This window comes from Protobothrops mucrosquamatus, unplaced genomic scaffold (assembly GCF_001527695.2).
Source record: "Protobothrops mucrosquamatus isolate PMUCROS unplaced genomic scaffold, P.Mucros_1.0 scaffold5633, whole genome shotgun sequence".
NCBI lineage: Eukaryota > Metazoa > Chordata > Lepidosauria > Squamata > Viperidae > Protobothrops > Protobothrops mucrosquamatus.
In genome coordinates this window covers 1-19,808 of record NW_015391487.1, presented here as the reverse complement: position 1 = coordinate 19,808, position 19,808 = coordinate 1, and the positions used below count along the sequence as shown (strand labels likewise).

General features: G+C 45.6%; 1 protein-coding gene across 1 annotated transcript; it reads left to right on the top strand.

Moving 5' to 3' along the window:
• Window positions 1–11,507: 11,507 nt before the first annotated feature.
• On the top strand, window positions 11,508–16,928 carry LOC107299870 (integrin alpha-L-like; the record flags this gene model as incomplete). Its single annotated transcript, XM_029286892.1, has 4 exons — window positions 11,508–11,674; window positions 13,051–13,126; window positions 13,934–14,047; window positions 16,860–16,928. Coding segments are annotated over exons 1-4 (426 nt in total), but the record flags the coding sequence as incomplete, so codon positions are not given.
• Window positions 16,929–19,808: the final 2,880 nt, after the last annotated feature.

The following is a 19,808-nucleotide window of genomic DNA, read 5'->3' as shown; positions in this document are numbered from 1 at the left end:
GGACTCACTGGAGAAGAGCCTAATGCTGGGAAAGATTGAGGGCAATAGAAGAAGGGGACAACAGAGAATGAGGTGGCTGGATGGAGTCACTGAAGCAGTAGGCCTGAGCTTAAATGGACTCCAGAGGATGGTAGAGGACAGGAAGGCCTGGAGGAACATTGTCCATGGGGTCGCGATGGGTCGGACACGACTTCGCAACTAACAACAACGTCTTTCATTCAATGCTTTCAGTGTTGATTCTTTTTTAAATTAGTTTTTTGTTCAGGCACCAATGGCTTTGGCATTCTTTATGAATGGCCTCCGATTGCTTAAATCAGGTGTCTCTAAACTTTTAAGACTTGTGGACTTCAGCTCCCAGAATTCTAGGAAATTCTAGGAGCTGAGGTCCACAAGTCTTAAAGTCACCAGATTTGGAGACCCCTGGCTTAAACAGATAGTCCTTGACTTACGACCACAACTGAGCCCAAAGTGTATGTTACTGAGGAAAACGTTTGTTAAGTGAGTTTTGCTCCATTTTACAAACCTTTCTTGCTACAGTTGTGAAGTGAATTATGGCAGTTCTTAAAAGTTGGTTACACGGTTGTTAAGTGAATCTGGTTTACCCACTGACATTGCTGATCAGTTTGTCACAAAAGGTGATCACATGATCTTGGGACACTGCAACCGTCATAAATGTGACTTGCCAACCGTCTGAATTTTGATCGCGTGACCATGGGGATGCTGCAACTCTGGCAAGTGTGAAAAATGGTCACGTTGCTTTTCTCAGCAGTGTTGTAACTTTGAACGGTCGCTAAATGAACTGTTGTAAGTCGAGGACTACCTGTAATAATCCCCTTGTGGATCTTCTGTAATGATTCCTTCTAATACTTTTTCCCCTTAGCACAATGTTATCTTTAATTATCTAAAAGGAAAGAAAATGTTTGTTTCCTTAGCACTTTTTATTTAAAAAATGTTTATTGTTTTTAATTGGTTTTGTAATGTATTGAAGTGAATTACTTGGAATTGTTGAAAAAACTGTCAGTTAAGTGCCAGACTTGCTGTCTGCAGACTCATTATAATATGTTTAAGCAGGAAGGATACTTGAATTCTATTGGCTGCCGCCTATTGCTGAATGTATAAATAGAGGTGGAGCAGTAGTTAACCAGGCTGCTGTTTAAACCTGCAATAAAGAGTTGATTGTTCACCTGCTGCCTCGTGGATGCCTCACCGAGCACCAAACATAACAGATTTTGTATAGGTTGTTCTTGACTTATGATCGGTTGCTTAAAGACTGTTCAAAGTCACAACCTACCTGAAAAAGGAAACTTATGAGAACTTCCTGTTTACTTCCTGTTTACTGGCTTTTCACTCTTTTTTGAAGGCACGGGAGTGAGGGGATGGAATTGTAGTTTTGATATAACAGGAGCCAGAGATATGCTATGATAGTCATCAAAAAAGACAGAGGAATTGCAGAGTCTCTGCTCTGCCTTATACACACTGGCCACTTTCTTCCCTCCAGGACAACTGTCTGCAAAACTCTTGTTTCGCCTGGAGATTGACCCAGACAGGGTGAAGTACCGAGGAGAATTTAGGAATGGCAAGAATATTATAAACGGGGCCGAAGAAATCTCTCTAAAGCCAGTGTGCCTATCGGAGGAAATTAATATCACGGTAAATCAGAACGACTCGTTCTTAAACCTCTTACTTGTGTTGCTAAAGGTACAGCTGGTAGTGTTACATCTATAGGAGGAAGGGTGAAATGAAAAACACAAGAATTTCCAGCAAGTAACCTTCCTTCCAAATATGAAACCTACAGGTAGCCCTCGACTTACAACCACAATGGGGACCAAAGAATTCATTGTTAAATGGTGCAGTTGTTAAATGAGGCATCACATGACTGAACTTGCAGCCTTCCCTGCCGGCTTTTCCATTAATTTGTTTGCTGGAAACCGGCCTGGAAGGTTGCAAATGGCAATCGCACAACCGTGAGATGCTGCAAGTGTGTTAAATACGTGTCATTCACCAAGGGCCTGAATCACAATCATGGGATAGCAGGCGCGCCACAATGGCCATAAGTTTGAGGACTAGTTGTAAATCCCTTGCTTCAGTGCTGTTGTAATTTTGGTCATTAAACCAAATGGTGGTAAGTAGAGAACTACCTGCATTGTTCATAGATTCTAGACTTTTGTGCGTTGGTGAAACAAGGAAGGCACTAGCATCTTCTTGAGAAGGTTGGCTAGTCTGCCCTCAGATATTGCTAATGTGATGGTTACAAGCCACATTATCGTACAAGAATCCTGGCTTAAGCAGCTCCTGCCTTTGTCTTTCAGAATTGCATTGAGGATTACTTGTCAGCCATCAAACTCCTGGTGAATTTTTCCCTTGAGGAAGGTGGATTGCTGAAGAGCGGACCTCCCAGGCCGATTCTGAATCCTTTAAGCAATAAGACAATGGTGGAGGTGAGACCTCTTTATGTGTGTGTGGGGGGGCAGGAATAACAGATTTAGCTACCAATAGAAGAGAGTATTTGTAAATCAGGGTTGAATTGTGGTGTCCTCTGAGCTTGGTTGTTTTCTGGCAGACATTTCATTACCAAAGTAGGTAACATCATCAGTGCTAGTGGGGTGTGGGGTTTGCTCTCTGTTTACATACCAGTGGCTTGCTCTGTCAGTGTTGACGGGAACGGTCTTGGTGTGGTTCCTTGATCGGGCTGTTGTCTACTTGTTAGCTTGTTTGGCTAACAGATTAACATTAGACCAACTATCAAGACACAAACAATACCCTGATCGAGGAACTGCCAAACAAGCTAACAGCACACAACAACCCAATTAAGGAACTACAGAGACCACTCCCACTGACACTGACAGGGCAAGCCACTAGAACAGGGTCTGCAACCTTGACAACTTTAAGACCTGTGGACTTCAGCTCCCAGAATTCCTCAGCCATCGAGTGCCCAAAAACTGTCCCTCCCCTCGCCCCCGCTCCGCCCCTGCCCCTGCTCTGCCTGCCCACAGGGCCACCTACCACCTCCACAGCCCACCGCAGATCGCCCAGGCGGCCCTGTAGTGCCATGGCAGCTACGCCCTCCGCCCACACCCCGCAGCATCATCTGAACGCAACAGGACGTGAAAGCAGAGTCTTGTCCCTGCTGCCCGGCTGCCATGTCCTTGGCTATGCTTTTCCGTGTGGGCCGTGCCTGGGAGCGACTCTCCTCCGGGGGTCCTGCTGGTGAGGAGGGGCCCATGGGGGGAGGCGGGGCTGGGGCAACGGCGCACATGCCCACAGAGAGGGCTCTGCACCACTGCTATAGATATACTCCGTGATTGGCCTCTGGGAAAGAGCCCCTCCCTGCTGCAGCTCCGGACTACATTTATTTATTTTTTATTTTTTATTTTTTATTTTTTATTTTTTATTTTTTATTTTTTATTTTTTATTTTTTATTTTTTNTTATTATTATTATTATTATTATTATTATTATTATTATTATTATTATTATTATTATAACAACCAAGCTCAGAGAGCACTAAGGACCCCACAGATTTAGCCACGAAGATAGATGTGCTTAGTGGCTTGTGGCAGAACTGGGAATGCAGGAAATGACATTGTTTTGAGTGAACTTGAATTTCAGCAGTCAGGGACAACTGATGTCCCTAGGATGGGGATAGGTGGGATGTACCAGCTTAAAGCCAGCTGGGAAGGAACCAGGAAGTGAGCCTCAATCTGGCAAATTTCAGCAGGGTAAGGTATTACACTGGACACATGGAAATATTTCCTATCTTATCCAATACAACAGATTCCTTTTGACAAGAACTGTGGAACAGATGACATCTGTGTGGCTGACCTGAACATTACCTTCCATTCTTCAGGGTAAGTATAAATTCCTTGATACCATCAGTCACTTTTCTTTCAAAAATATGAGAAAAATCAGAAGCTGTTCAGGAACGGCAGGGTTTCCATTTCGGCAACACTAACCCACATGTATGTAGTCTGGTTTTAAATATAGGTAGTCCTCACTGAACCTCCAGCTGCTTAATGACTGTTCAAACTTAAAATGGATCCCAGAAAGTTACTTACAACCCACCCCTTGCAGTCATGTGATCACATGTCAGGCATTTGACGAGCAGTTCCTATTTATGACTGGTTGCAGCATAATCCCATGGTTCTGTGAATGTGATTTGCGGGGAGGTTTTTTTTCTCCAGTTTCTGATACAAAAAGCACCCATTTGGGAGCATGGATCTGCTTATTGACCAGATAATTAGCTTAATGACTAAAGCGACTCTCGTTGTAAAAAAGGTCATAAAATCATGTCAAGTCATATGGTGATCCACTTAAGGATCGCAAAGATTTACGATCAAACTTTCTGGGTTCAGTTGTGACTGTTAAGTGAGGACTATCTGTTCTAATAATCCTTATATTTAGTTTTGTAAGGTGTTGAAATGTAATGTGAAGCTGAACGAAGCTGAGTGAAGCCTACAGGTTACAAACATGGCTACAAGGAAGAATCCTCAAGTTTTTAGGCTGCTGGAGTTGAATAAATGATCTTTCAGAAACCCCTAGCTTCTTTTCTACCCCATTTTCTGCAGTTCTAAAGGGTCCAGGGTGAAATTGCATTGTGTAAACACTCTTGTGGCTACTTAGCAAGTTTGCCAGATCTCAAGGCTGTATCAACAGAAGGATAGCATCAAGAACAAAGTTCTTTGCTTTATATTGCACTGTATTGTACTTTGCTTTATATTGTACTGGTAAAACCATATAAGACAAGATTGGGCAGCCATTTGTTCAGAATGGTATAGGTCTCCTGCTGGAGCACGGGGTTGGACTAGAACAGTGGTGGCAAACCTTTTAGAGACCGAGTGCCCAAACTGCAACCCAAAACCCACTTATTTATCGCTGGGTGCCAGGTGGGCGTGGCCCACTGGATGGGCATGGCTGTGGTAGTTATGGCAGACTGGGTGGGTGTGGCCAAGGTGGGCGTGGTCACCTCAATGTTGCTCCTGGGGAGGGACACCTGTGGGGGCCGGGCAGGGTTGGGGGAGATCCAGGGGGTCGCTGGCAGGTAGGGCGGTGGGCAGGAGGCTCATCCTGCGGGGTGAGGCGAGGCAAGGTGAGGCAGGGCGGGGGTGCCATTGTCACAAGGCAAGGCAGGGGCCAGGACGGCTGCTGCCTGACACCGTCGGGCCCCGCACACAGAGGCCAGTGAGCGCATGGGGGCCGACAGTGCCCGTCAGCAGCCACAGCCTGCCAGTCCCTCGACCGGTACACTCTGGGGCTCCGCAGCCCGCCACCAGCAGTTCAGAGAAGCCACCTCTGAGCTGGACGGCCAGCCAACAGCTGAGGAGGCGATGCAGTGGGTCGTGCCCGGGAAAAGGAGAGCATGCGAGGCCGGGAGGGATGAGATGAGGGGGAGGGAAACCAGCCGTGCTGGGATGCATCTGGCCACGTGGGACCTCAGCAAGTTAGCAGGTGGCTGGTTGAAGAGGGACGGTTGCCATCTCTGGGGCATGGCGCGCGTGCCCACAGAGAGGGCTCTGAGTGCTGCCTCTGGCACGCGTGCCCTAGGTTCGCCACCACTGGACTAGAAGATCTCCAAGGTCCCTTCCAACTCTGTTATTCTGTATTTGATTCTGTTTTCTGTATATTTATCAAAATTGGGAATGGAATAGCATTAACCCCGTCTTCTCCTGTATAATAGGTCTAAGGAACTGGTTGTATCTCCTCACCATCCGCTAGAAATGAATTTGGAATTGGTGAATCAGCGAGAAGATGCCTATTTTACGACTCTCTACGTGCCCCATTTGCCAGGCCTTTCTTTTCGCAAATATTCGGTCCGTATGCCACCTTTTTGAAGGCAGGACTTTGCAGTGGGTGCCCCCCAGGTGGAATAGCATATATTTCAGCAGCTCCCTTTTACCCATCTGAAGAATTGTGCTAAAGGAAAAGCCACAAAATTTTGGACTTTTGTGTTGCTAATGGCCCAAAGGTCAGACTATGTGATGAGTGTAAGCTCTTTATGGCATGGGTCCTGAGGAACTGTCTCACCCCAGTGGGATTGGCCCACCCCACCCACTCTGGCTGAAGGGGCATGCTGTGGACCCCATCAGCCAGGGAATTCCAACCGGCAGGGTTAGGGAGAACAGCCTTTTCTGCCATGGTTCCCCCCCCCTCTGGAATATCATGTCCCTTGAGGTGGGATCCACCGCCACCTTTTTGGCCTTCTGAAAGGGCCTGTAAACCTGGCTTTGAGGCCCGAGGGAGGTGTCCCAGTGTGGAGGTGGTTAGTAGATTAAAAGATCCCACCTGCCCTCCCTTGACATATTGGTCCTTTTTACTCAGCTTGTTGTGAATTTGAACGTTTTAACTTTTAGCGCTCAGTGTTTTTTTTTAATGCGTTTAACATTCTAATTGTTTTGAATTGTCATTTTTGTCATTTGTTTATTTGCATCCTGCCTCTGTTTGTTTTTATAAATAACTCAAAGCGGTGACCAGGTCCCAACATAACTTTCTCCTCCTAGTTTCCTCACAACCACTAGCCTGTGAGGTGGATTGAGCCGAGAGAGAGTGAGAGAGAATTTTATGATGTTGTAAGCCACTTAGAGTCGCTTGATAGTGAGATGGACAGCAAAATAAATAAATAAACAAACAAACACAAACAAACAAACAAACAAACAAACAAACAAACAAATAAATAAATAAATAAATAAATAAATGTAGTCCGGAGCTGCAGCAGGGAGGGGCTCTTTCCCAGAGACCAAAGAGACAGCAAAGCTGGGAAGATCTGGTAAGCAAGAAGAGAGTGAAGGCAGATCCTCCCTAGCAATTCATAGAGTATATCTATAGCAGTTGCTTGGCAACTGACTCGTGTTTATGACAGTGGCAGGACTCCCAGGTCACCTTTGGCAACCTTCTAACAAGCCAAGTCAATGGGGAAGCCAGATTCACTTAACAACTGTGTTACTACTTAACAACCGCAGTGATTCACTTAACAATTGTGGTAAAATAGGGAAAAGCTCACTTAACAACTGTCTCACTTAACGACAGAAATTTTGGGCTCAGATGTCCTAAGTCAAGGATTGCCTGTAACTCCATGTGTCATTCTTGATTCTTTGGGACTGACATGAATCTTGCCAGATTAAAGTAACTATCTGCATAAATATAAGATACAGTACACTCTGTGAACTGCTAAGGGGGGCCCTCCTTCACCTTCTACCAGTCACTCTAAGTGCCACTCTCTGGCCCCCTGGAAAAGAGCCCCTCACTCCTGTGATGCTGGTCCACGTTCCAGCACAGGATAACTGGTCTCAGAGTTGGAAAGGAGAAAATAGCAGCAATTAAACCAAATCTCACCACCCCTTCTCTTTTTTCCTAGTCCAATCCTCACGTCACCCTGAACTGTGATGGAATGATTCATCGTCCGGACTTTCAAGGCCTTGCTTGCAACGTCAGTCATCCCATCTTCAGGAATAGCACGAAGGTATACAATCACCCTAGTGAGGCTGGTAGGGGGCTTGTAGTGGTGGCTCTTCACCATCTTCAATGCAGGATGGTGGCTGTATGGCAAGAAATGCTTACTGGTACTTAAGCCATGGTTTAATCAGCTCACCTAATTTCCTGGGATTGCAGGACACACTGGATTAAAACTAAGCACATGTGCTGAGTTTGCAGAATGTATGGATAGTTGTTTGCAAACCTTGCCAATCCTGTGCTGTGACTGGGCAATAGACTACACTCAAAAGTCACTATAGTTGAAGGAACAAGGCAAGGTCATTCCCACATACCATTATATTGGCTTAGTCCACAGGTCAGCAACCTACGGCTCTGGAGCTGCATGTGGCTCTTTGAGTGGGGGAAGAGGACTGGCAGACCAAGGGCAGAAAGAGAGAGAGGGAGAGAAAGAGAGAGAGGGGGGGAGGAAAGAGAGAGAGGGAGAGGAGAGGGAGAGAGAGAAAGAGAGAGAGAAAGAAAGAGAGGGGGAGAGGAAAGAGAGAGGGAGAGGAAAGAGAGATAGAGAGAGAGAGAGAGAAGAGAGAGAAAGAGAGAGAGAGGAAAGAAAAAGAAAGAGGGAGAGGAAAGAGAGGAAAGAGAGAGAAAGAGAGAGAGGGAGAGGAAAGAGAAAGAAAGAGAAAGAGAGAGGGGGGAGAGAGAGAGAGAGAGAGAGAGAGAGATCCTTTTGACATCTAAAATGAAGATAACACTGCAAATATCCTTTTTTACCTTTATGATATACAGTGCTTTTTTTCTAAAAAAAGAAAAGGTGCCAGAACTCACACACGTCATACAACCCACCTTGCCTACCCTACAAGGTTCCATCCAAAAAAGGTGCCGGAACTCCGTTCTGGGGGTTCTATGAGAAAAAAAGCCCTGATGATATATATATAGTACTCCTAGGGATGAGTTACAATTTGCAAATCAGTTGGTCATCTTACATCACACAGTATGGAGCAGCTGACCCTCTTGCAGTTATTTATTTTTTTGTCTAATAGTATATTCTTAAACTAGAGATTGTGACTTTACCCACTTTTTGGAAACAGAAGCTGCTGAAAGATGAGACCTATAGCAAAACCGGTATCCTGAAAGAAATTATGGGCTACTTCACACTTTACAATAAGCCATCATTTGCTTTAGCCATGGTTTCCTGAATCATCCACAATGGCTGGCTCATATATTATGCTAAATTAGAAACAGGAACTTACAAACCACATCAGTGGTGTTTGGCCCAACATGGTGTCAAACAACAACATCCCAATCACATTTAGGTATGGCACTGTTGAGTGAAACACCCCGCCCCCCATGACTCTAGAGACAATTTAAGCATCTTGGCTGTGGAATTTAGAGGATCAGGTGCAAAAGGCAGAAAATGTCATATACACATACATATACATATACGTATACATTATACATATTCAAAATTTTGTGGCTGACAAAGTTACCCAACAGATAAGACACATATACATATACATATATACACACACATATACATATACATACACACACACATACACACACACATATATATATATGTATACATACACACACATATATACATATACATACATATATATATTTGTGTATGTATGTGTGTACACACATGCACATATATATTTATATATATAATATATTATAATTCTGAATGTAAGGATATGCATCTTCTATTGTTTAGTGAGATTAATGGGAGTGAAAGGGCTTGATCTGATGTGTCAAAGGCCAGAGACATAGAATGAAAAAGACAGTAAAATGCTTGGCAGACTATCTCAGTGTTGACCTGCTCCCTCTTAGACTGTGATCCAGCTTCAGTTTGGTGTGCTCGACAACGTTGCCTGGAAAGACAACTTGGAGATGGTGGTGTACGTCACCAGGTAAACTTCAATTACTTATTTTACTGACCCATTGTGTTTTATCTCTTGCAGCTTTATTATGTTAGGTCAGTGGTGGCGAACCAGAGGCGGCACTCAGAGCCCTCTCTGTGGGCACACGCGCCATGCCCCGGAAATGGCAACCATCCCTCTTCAACCAGCCGCCAGCTAACTCGCTGAGGTCCCACATGGCCAGATGCATCCCAGCACCCATGCGCTCGCTGGCCTCTGTGTCCAGGGGCTGATGGTGTCAGGCAGCAGCCGCCCCGGCCCATCTCACCTTGCCCTGTGACAATGGCACCCCTGTCCTGCCTCGTCTAACCCCGCAGGATGAGCCTCCTGCCCACCGCCCCACCTACCAGAGACCCCCTGGATCTCCCCCAACCCTGCCCGGCCCCCACAGGTGACCCTCCCCATGAGCAACATTGAGGTGATCATGCCCACCTTGGGCACACCCACCCAATCTGACATGTCCAACACAGCCACCCCCACCCAGTGGGCCACGCCCACCTGGCACCCGGCGATAAATAAGTGGGTTTTGGGTTGCAGTTTGGGCACTCGGTCTCCAAAAGTTTCGCCATCACTGTGTTAGGTGCTACCTAGAAGGTAAAATAAGCTGTCCTAATCTTAAGTCTTCCACTCAGGATGAGAAGGGAGAGGAAAGATGGAAAATTAATGAAGTTTTGGAAAGGAAAATCATGGAGAAATGGCAGGGTGCACATGGTAAAATTGGGTGGATCCGAAACTGTGAAGATCTTAAAGAAAAGAGGAAAGTGGATTGAAAAAAAAAGATTAGTTTGCAGCGGCAGAGAAAACCGTGATAGCAGCCATCCGCGTATAGCTTCTATTTATTATAATGTAATGCTAATTTAGTATTTATTTACTACAATGTAGTACAGATAGTCCTCAACTTATGACCATAATGGAGCACCAAATTTCCATGGTAAGTCATGATGGTCATAACTCAAGACACCCACGTGACCGTATCCAATTTTACTTTTTTTGTAGCTGTCATTAGTTGAGCATGGTAGTCGTTAAGTGAACACCTTGGTCATTACAAAAGTCTATTCATGAGCGTTTTTCTTTGGAAACCTGCCAAAAAGGGTGGAAAATCGTGGTCACGTGACTGCAGAATGCTGCAACTAGCTGTGTAGCTCTCAGAACTCTGGAACTGGGTTATAAATATCTTTTTTGGGGGGGGGTCTCTTATAACTTCAAATGGTTGTTAAGCAAGGACTGCCTGTTTCAGATGCTGGAGAAGGATTATCTGCATGTTGGCTATAACAAAATGTACTTGTTGCTTTCATTCTAGCCTTTTCTCTATCCACTGCGGGATGAAGGCCCCTTCTGCATGTTTCCAACCAATATGGTATTTTGCCTGTTGGGCCCGCAATAATTACTGATGTCGTTGATCCATCTTGTTCTAGGTTTCTTTCGTGCAAGCTTTTTATTAAGTGGGATCCATTCTGTGGCTGCCTTGATCCACCTGCCATCATTTCTTCTTGCTATGTGACCAGCCCATTTCCATTTTAATTCTTTTATTCTCTTGATGTTATCCTATACCAGTGATGGAGAACCTTTTAGAGACCGAATGCCCTAAATCCGCCCCTGCCCCGCCCCCCACTCCACCCCCTGCCCACCCTGCTCTGCCCCTGCACCCCATCCACCCACAGGGCCACCCACCACCTCCATGGCCCACGGCAGCCCTCCCCACACCCCGCAGCATCAACTGCACGCGACAGGGCACGATGGCGGAGTCTTGTCCCCGCTGCCCAGCTGCCATGTCTTTGGCTGTGCTGCTCCGTGCGGGCAGCGCTCGGGGGCAACTATCCTCCAGGGGGGCTGCTGGTGACGAGGGGGCCACGGGGGAGGCAGGGCTGGGGCAACGGCGCGGGTGCCCACAGAGAGGGCTCTGAATGCCATCTCTGGCACGCGTGCCATAGGTTCACCACCACTGTCCTATACTGTTGTTTGTTCTCTAATCCATGTGTGGGTCTTTCTGTCTTGTCTTGCAATGCCGAGCATGTATCTTTCCATGGCTCTTTGCGCCATTCGTAGCTTTTGTATCGATTGTGAGGGTTAGTGTCCATGTTTCGCCGGCATATGTTAGAGCAGGTGGCACACACAGATCGAAAACTTTTCTCTTCAGGCATAGGGGTAGATTGTTCTTGTTGCTTATGGATGCAGAAGTCTGGAACATCTCTGGAATAAGCAGTTCTAAGATTGTATTGTGTAATCTTGCATTACTCTCTTACAGTGAAAATGAGGACAATGAAACTCTTTCAAACAACAAAGCTCATCGTAGCATCCCTGTAATGTACCCCATCAACATCATTGTTAAGGGGTAAGACTCTGGTTGCCCTTTCTTCCATTTTTCTCCTGGAAATGATAGCAGAGCTGTATGCCACTGTAGTATAATTCCATAATTAAGCAGAATGAATCTAACATCCAGAACAAGCTAGTGCTTGTGAATCAATCACACTCTGATCATGTAACTTTACAAATACCTATGTTTGAAATTCCTGCAAAATCTCCCACTCTCATTTCCCAGAAGATATGACATTTCCTTGGCTTTCAATAGCTGCTTATTATGGCACCATCACAAATGTAGAATATACTCTAGAGCAGGGGTGTCAAACTCGCAATGTCACGTGACGTATCGCGACTTTTTTTGCCATTGCCGGCAATGGGGTGGGTGTGGTTTTGCTATGATGCATCCGGCCCACCGGCCGGCAGTTTGACACCCCTGCTCTAGAGTTACTTTGGTTGGTCCCAAGATTGGGCTTCTAAATGAGGTTTTTATTGTATGGTTTGCTATGGGGGGGTCATAGAATATTAAGCAGAGTCCACACCTTGTCAACTTTGAGTTGCAGCCCTCTCTTTTTTCCCCCACCACTTGTCTTCTTTCTTTCCACAAAGAGAACCAGTTAAAAAGACTGAATGGCTGCATAATGTCTCTCGCTTTAAACAGTATTAGGGGCTCTCTGTCTGCAAATACTGCAGTGTTATTTTTCCCTTTTCAGCTTGTATTGTGGACTGTTCTTAGAATTTAGAATAGAATAGAGCTGGAAGGCACCTTGGAGGTCTTCTAGTCCAGTGCCCTGCTCAAGCAGGAGAAGGGTTCTAGTAATAATAAGACAGACATGTCAAACACAAGGCCCGGGGGCCGGATGCGGTCCGCGAAGTGGTTTCATGTGGCCCGCAAAGCCATCCTGGAAACAGTGAGGGAACGGCCCCCGCTGCCTTGGCCCTGGCCCAGGCCGGCCGGGAGCCAATGTACAATTTTGTGGTAGCCATCTATGCTGAAACGCATTCAGTCTTAGCTCCATAAGCCCCTCCCCCGCATGGCCTGAGAGGAACAGTGAGGCTCCTCCAATGGATCATGCCTTGGCACTTGCCCCGGTCCCACTCCCTTCTGCCAGAGACCCTCAGATCTGTCCCACTCCTGCCCAGGCCCCCACAGGCCCCCTTGACGCCAATGATGTAGAGCTGGCCACGCCTACCCAGTAGGCCACACCCACTCCATCTACACCCACCCAGTAGGCCGCACCCACCCTGGCCACACCCACCCGGCCCCCCCAGGGCAACCGCAATGCTGATGCGGCCCTCAATGAAATTGAGTTCGACACCCCTGTAATAAGACCTCTTGCTGTGGCATAAATTCCACTTTGGGGTGGGTTTCCTTCCTTGCTTAACCATTCCTGCTTTTGTCTCTTGCAGGTTAGAGACATCTAGCCAATACATTGACTTCAGTTCTAAGCAGCAAGAAAACAAGAACATGACACACTCCTACCAAGTGAGTCAGCACTTGCAGGATTTACCTCAAAATAAGAACTCTGCAATGTCCTTCATGGTGCTTAGAATCCAGCGGACTTGGGAGAATGTGGCCCAAAGGCTTATTTTTAATGTGTTTTTATTTATTAAAGGAATTTATATGGCTGCCCAAGTCACACACAGGTGGCTCCGTGTGGCTTACAACATTAAACATTACCAACCATATAACGGTTGGTCGCACAGTCAGCCAGATGTTTAGATTGGGTTTGGTATTTTTGTCCATCTATCAAATCTTTCCCAAGCACTTGGGGCATAGGCAGATGTTGTTCTTTGGTGGTGTTAAAGGTCTTGTCGCAGGATGTAAGCTGACTCAAGCAAAGCTGCCTTTTGCAATTGACCAATGGTAATGTTGTCAGTGACGATGGTGTTCAAGTGATGCTCCAGATGTTTTGGGACTGCACTCAAGACGTCTATTACTATTGGTACTATCTTTGCTTTCTTTTACCACAGTTGTTGTACTTCTATTTGCAGGTCTTTTGTATGTGATGATTTTCTCTACTTCTTTCTCTTCTCTTCTGCTGTCTCCAGGTATTGTAATGTCCACTATCAAGACCTTTTTGTCTTTCTTAATGACAGTGGTTAAGTGTGGTGTGGCAGGTGCTTGTCTGTTTGAATTCTCAAGTTCCAGGGCACTTTGGCTTCTTCATTTGCTCTTACTTTGTCTAGTTTGTGGTCCCATCAGTTCTTGCTTGCAGGCAAATGGTATTTTTTGCAGAGTTTTCAATGCACCGTTGTTGCTACTTTGCCCCTCCCCTTCCTTCACTTCCAGGTAACTAACTGGGTCCTGGGGGTGTTCCCACCGCCTAAAGTATCGGTGTATGTCAAAGTGCCAACTAAAGTTCCTGCTGGATTGATATGGAAGATTGATAAAGTCCTAACTGAGGTACGTCAGCTTTACTTAATGGAAACTCGTGTGAACTGTTATTCTGTGCTCAAATATAAACTCCCGAGGCTCTATTTTAGACAATCTGGTTGGTTCCATTAAAAGGATCTACTGGAGGTGAGATCAAAACTTGCAATTTGGCAGGTGCAGCCCTGTGATCCAAGCCTATGGTTGCACCTATACAAGAGGTGGGGCTTGGATTGCAATGTCATACCCACATCTTCCAGGTTTTCACACAGACACAGGCACACACACTTTACAATTACCAGACACATTTAATTTTTTAAAAGAATACTATGAATCTTCCCTGGGATATCCTTATCTTTAAATGATTTTGTCTAAGGCAGGAGTAGGCAACCTCAGCTCTTTTATGACTCGTGGACTTCAACTCCCAGAATTCCTGAGCCAGCATGGCTCAGCTTGGAAACCTCTCCCTTTCCCCTCAGCATGGCTGGCTCAGGAATTCTGGGAGTTGAAGTCCACGAGTCATAAAAGAGCCAAGGTTGCCTACCCCTGGTCTAAGGTAAAGAGTGTTAATGTCCTTTTTTCTAAAATACAAGTGTGTTAGGAATTATAGGAGGAGAAAATAAGTTTACAAAGGCAGGGTAGGTAACACAGCGTGTTTGACATGAACCAGGTATACTTTTCTATATTAAAAAAGTTTACCGTTTACTTTGTCTCCTTGTATTACAAAAGTCAACCAATATTTTGAGCCCTCCTTTTCAGATCACTGAAATGGTTCCTGTATAACTTCCATTCTCATCCTATGTTCCAATCTAATTATGCACTTAATTAATATCTTGTGTCTAATTGGAAATCATGACAAATAATCTGAGGCTACTGTATTTTGTTTTTGCTGTATTTAAAATACTCTTTTGAAAAACATTTTTGGGTTGGATTAATGTAGAGGAAAAAAAACCTTGAAGTTTCACCGTGTAGTTTTCCAACCTTTTAAAAATATTTCTGTAATTCTCTAAAGGCATGCTGTCTAGGAAGTCCACAATGAGTTAAAGATTTTGAGGCCAGCAGCATCTGGAGCTCCTTGCTGCTTTAGGTAGACTGGAAAAAAAATAACAGTTGTGGTGTCACAGCACAAGCTCTGCCCACTTCAGCCATCCATTTGATGTTACAATGTGTGTTTTAAAAAAGGGTAGGACTTGTGCTTTGTGATGCCACAATGCTGCTTTTATTCATCTGGCCCTGTTTACCCCTCCCTCAGAGATGCCAGTGTTTGACATCCTATATTAATAATAATAATAATAATAATAATAATAATAATAATAATAATAATAATAATAATAATAATAATAATAATAATAATAATAATAATAATAATAATAAAAAAATTGGAAGGGACCTTGGAGGTCATCAGGTCCAACCCCCTGCTCAGGCAGGTAACCCTATACCATTTCGGACAAATGGCTGTCCAGTCTCTTCTTAAAAACTTCCAGTGTTGGAGCATTCATCGCTTCTGGAGGCAGGTTGTTCCACTGGTTAACTGTTCTAACTGTCAGGAAATTTCTCCTTAGTTCTAGGTTGCTTCTCTCCTTGATTAGTTTCCATCCGTTGCTTCTTGTCTTGCCTTCAGGCGCTTTGGAAAATAGCTTGACTCACTCTTTAAAGATCATGTCTAGTCTTCAGTTACTAATATAATATCAACAGATCCCTGCCAAGGAAATCTTTTATGTAGTGGGTGCCTTGCTCAATAGTAGTAACTGTGAGAGGGACCTCGGAGTCCTAGTGGACAATCACTTAAATATGAGCCAGCAGTGTGGTGCTGCAGCTGCCAAAAAAGTCAACTCAGTGCTGGGCTGCATTAACAGAGGGATAGAATCAAGATCTCGTGAAGTGTTAATACCACTTTACAATGCCTTGGTAAGGCCACACTTGGAATACTGCATCCAGTTTTGGTCACCACAATGTAAAAAAGATGCTGAGACTCTAGAAAGAGTACAGAGAAGAGCAACAAAGATGATTAGGAGACTGGAGGCTAAAACATATAAGGAACGGCTGGTGGAATTGGGTATGTCTAGTTTAATGAAGAGAAGGACGAGGGGGGACATGATAGCAGTGTTCCAATATCTCAGGGGCTGCCACAAAGAAGAGGGAGTCAAGCTATTTTCCAAAGCGCCTGAGGGCAGGACAAGAAGCAACAGATGGAAACTAATCAAGGAGAGAAGCAACCTAGAACTAAGGAGAAACTTCCTGACAGTTAGAACAATTAACCAATGTTACAACCTGCCTCCAGAAGCGGTGAATACTCCAACACTGGAAGTTTTTAAGAAGAGACAGGACAGCCATTTGTTCGAAATGGTATAGAGTTTCCTGCCTGAGCAGGGGGTTGGACTCGATGACCTCCAAGGTCCCTTCCAACTTTTATTATTATTATTATTGTTGTTGTTGTTGTTGTTAAAATTATTGTTTCTCAACCTTGGTCACTTGAAGATGTATGGACTTAAATTCCAGAATTCTGGGAGTTGAAGTCCACCCACCTTCAAGTGGTCAATGTTGAAAAACACTGGCTCAAATTCATTACCATTCTCTCACCAAAAGCCTTTCTTACATATAACCAAGCTCATATGACCAAATTCTATATTCTTAAAAGATAATGCATTATTTAATTTACTTAAAATGCAATATGTATGATTCTCCTGTACATAGAATAAATAACTCACCAGTCTCACTATTGCAGGGAAAAAAGAAGATGCACAATTTATGCTGGCATACTTTTCTAGCGGCTCAAAGATTGGTGGACTATATATAAGTTTTGCATGACAATAATACGGAATAGGGTTTTTTTTTGTTTTTTTAGGATCCTAATGTGATTTGCCAGCCTGATAAAACGAACACAACTGTGAAGAACTATCCCAAGTTAATTCAGGTAGCTTATGTCTCTAAATCTGACGCAACATTATTAAGTAATTAAAAATATGCTGCTGTACACGTGCAGGCTCGTGCATTGGGTGGTTCGTGTTATATAAACAACAGATGGGAGACGAAAGAGAAAAAGAAGCAGAGATAAACCAAAGAAAAACAAGTACTTATTTCACAAGCCTTGATTCCAGTAAATTAGGAATTAGCAGAGGGTAGATTGGGCTTTACTGATTGCCAAACCCGTTTCTTTTAACAACAATAACTCTAAGACAGAATCTGTCCCTCCAAACCAGGGGTGTCAAACTCAATTTCATTGAGAGCCGCATCAGCATTGCGGTTGCCCTCGGGGGGCCGGGTGGGTTTGGCCAGGCTGGGTGCGGCCTACTGGGTGGGCGTGGATGGAGTGGGTGTGGCCTACTGGGTGGGCATGGCCAGCTCTACATCATTCGTGTCAAGGGTGCCCGTGGGGGCCTGGGCAGGAGTGGGACAGATCTGAGGGTCTCTGGCAGAAGGGAGTGGGACTGGGGCAAGTGCCAAGGCATGGTCCACTGGAGGAGCCTCACTGTTCCTCTCAGGCCATGCGGGGAGGGGGCTTATGGAGCTAAGACTGAATGCGTTTCAGCATAGATGGCCACCACAAAATTGTACATTGGTTCCTAGCTGGCCTGGACCAGGGCCAAGGCAGAGGGGGCCGTTCCCTCACTGTTTCCAGGATGGCTTCGCAGGCCACATGAAACCACTTCGCGGGCCGCATCTGGCCCCGGGGCCTTGTGTTTGACATGTCTGCTCCAAATTATGCTGAGATGGAGAACAGTCAGGAGTGGATTAGATGTGTGCACATGAAAAAGACTACTAGCATTGTTTTGGGATTAAAACCTCTCCTGGACCAAGCTTATATTCAGAGGCACCTGGGGAATCTAAGTACAATTTTCACATATCTCCCAACCATTGTTTTATACCTGGTCCCAGAGCAGTGATGGCGAACCTTTTAGAGACTGAGTGCCCAAACTGCAACCCAAAACCCACTTATGCATCGTCAAGTGCCGGGTGGGTATGGCCCATTGGCTGGGTGTGGCCAATTGGGTGGGCGTGGCTGCGGTGGTAACAGCAGACTGGGTGGGACTAAAAAGTTCAAGTCAATCAATTTCAACTTTGCAAGATCATTTTTTTTCCCCGCGAGAAGTTGAAATTGACTGTTTGAACCTTTTTTTTTGCACACGGCGGCGGAGGCCTAAAGTGAAAAGATTTTATAAAACCCAGCTGAAGGCCTAGGACTGGGGCGACGGCGCGCGTGCCCACAGAGAGGGCTCTGAGTGCCGCCTCTGGCACCCGTGTCATAGGTTCGCCACCACTGTCCTAGATTCTCAGGAAGGAACTGATAACTCTTGTGTGCTGATGCTTAGGTAAATTTAGAATAGCCTAAAAAGGTTTGATGGAAGAGGTGAGCCTCAAGCAGAACTTTGAAGAAACAAAGGAAATCCACTTCGTAGGAATTAAGAGTCTTCATAGGAATCTGGGAGTTAGACACCGGGTTAGGGACAGTAAGGCAGAAAAAGTATTTTGGGGTGAAATGTCTATGGAAATTCTCAGTCATCCAGGTCAAGGCTTTTCAACCAGTGGTACGGGTACCACCTGTGGTACATTGGCACCTGGCAGGTGGTACGCGAGCATCCTAGGAAAGTGGTAGCAGGGGAGGGGAATGAACTGAACCAGTAGCAGCACCGCACAAGCCTGAGTAAGAGATGGCTGGAGCTGCAGGGCTGTCAGGTCTCAGCGGAAGCGCCAGGATCAGCACCAGGCTCCAGCTGGAGCTCAGCGCTGATCCTGGCACTTCTGCTGAGCCCAGAAGAAGCACCGATCAGCTGGAATGTTGCAGCATCTCCAGGGTCTTGTGATTTACATTCAGATGCTTGGCAACTGATTCATATTTATGACGGTCACAGTGTCCCAGGGTCATGTGAAGTGACCCAAACCTGCTGCAACCACCCAGCAGACGGGGGGAATAAAAACCAAACACCCCCCCACCCCACCCCCACTGCCAATCCTCAACAGAAATGCTCACAACAATGAAAACCTCGGACAGGAGGAAGAGCGCCGCCAGGTGGGCAGGCAGGTGTCTTGCTCGGCTGTGGCTTGGGGGGCACTTTTTTCAGTGCCATTGTAACTTCAAACAGTCACTAAGCGAACTGTTGTAAGTCGAGGACTACCTGTACTTCATCACTTTTTTCCTTTTTTTTTTTTGGTCATCACGTTTTTGACACCTTGCTAGGCGACTGGTGGTACTCGGATATTGCCATATCCTAAAAGTGGTACAATGGGTGAAAAGGTTGAAAAGCCCTGTCCTAAAGGACACAGAGGATGCTACTCCAATCCCTCTGAGACAGTGGTGTAGCGTGGGTTGTCAGCACCCGGGGCAAGGCAAGTAATTTGCGCCCCCCCCTCCACAGTGGGCGGCGACCCGGCGGCTCGGATCGGATTCGCACAGCCAGCACTGCAGAGAGAGTGAGTGAGCCAGGCAGGGGCAGAGAGCTGCGAGCGCGCCCCCCCAGATGTTGCGCCCGGTGCGGCCGGCCCCCCCTGCACCCCCCCACGCTACGCCTCTGCTCTGAGATAAAGAACAGGAAGGGGCTGTGTTAGCATGATTCCTCCCCTATGAGTAGTAGAATAGACTGGAGACCTACTTCAGAGAATTTAGCTAAACCACCTCAGTGTCTTCCATCCAAGTAGATTTTTTTGAATGAACTGGGCATTCTATGCTAGGAACACATGCATAGATTGAAACATACTGAAATCTTTCTGGAATTATGTCATCCATAAGTTACCTTTTTATTTTTATTTGTGTAGATCATTTGGGGGCATGTCCAGTTTCTTAAACATTTTAAATAAA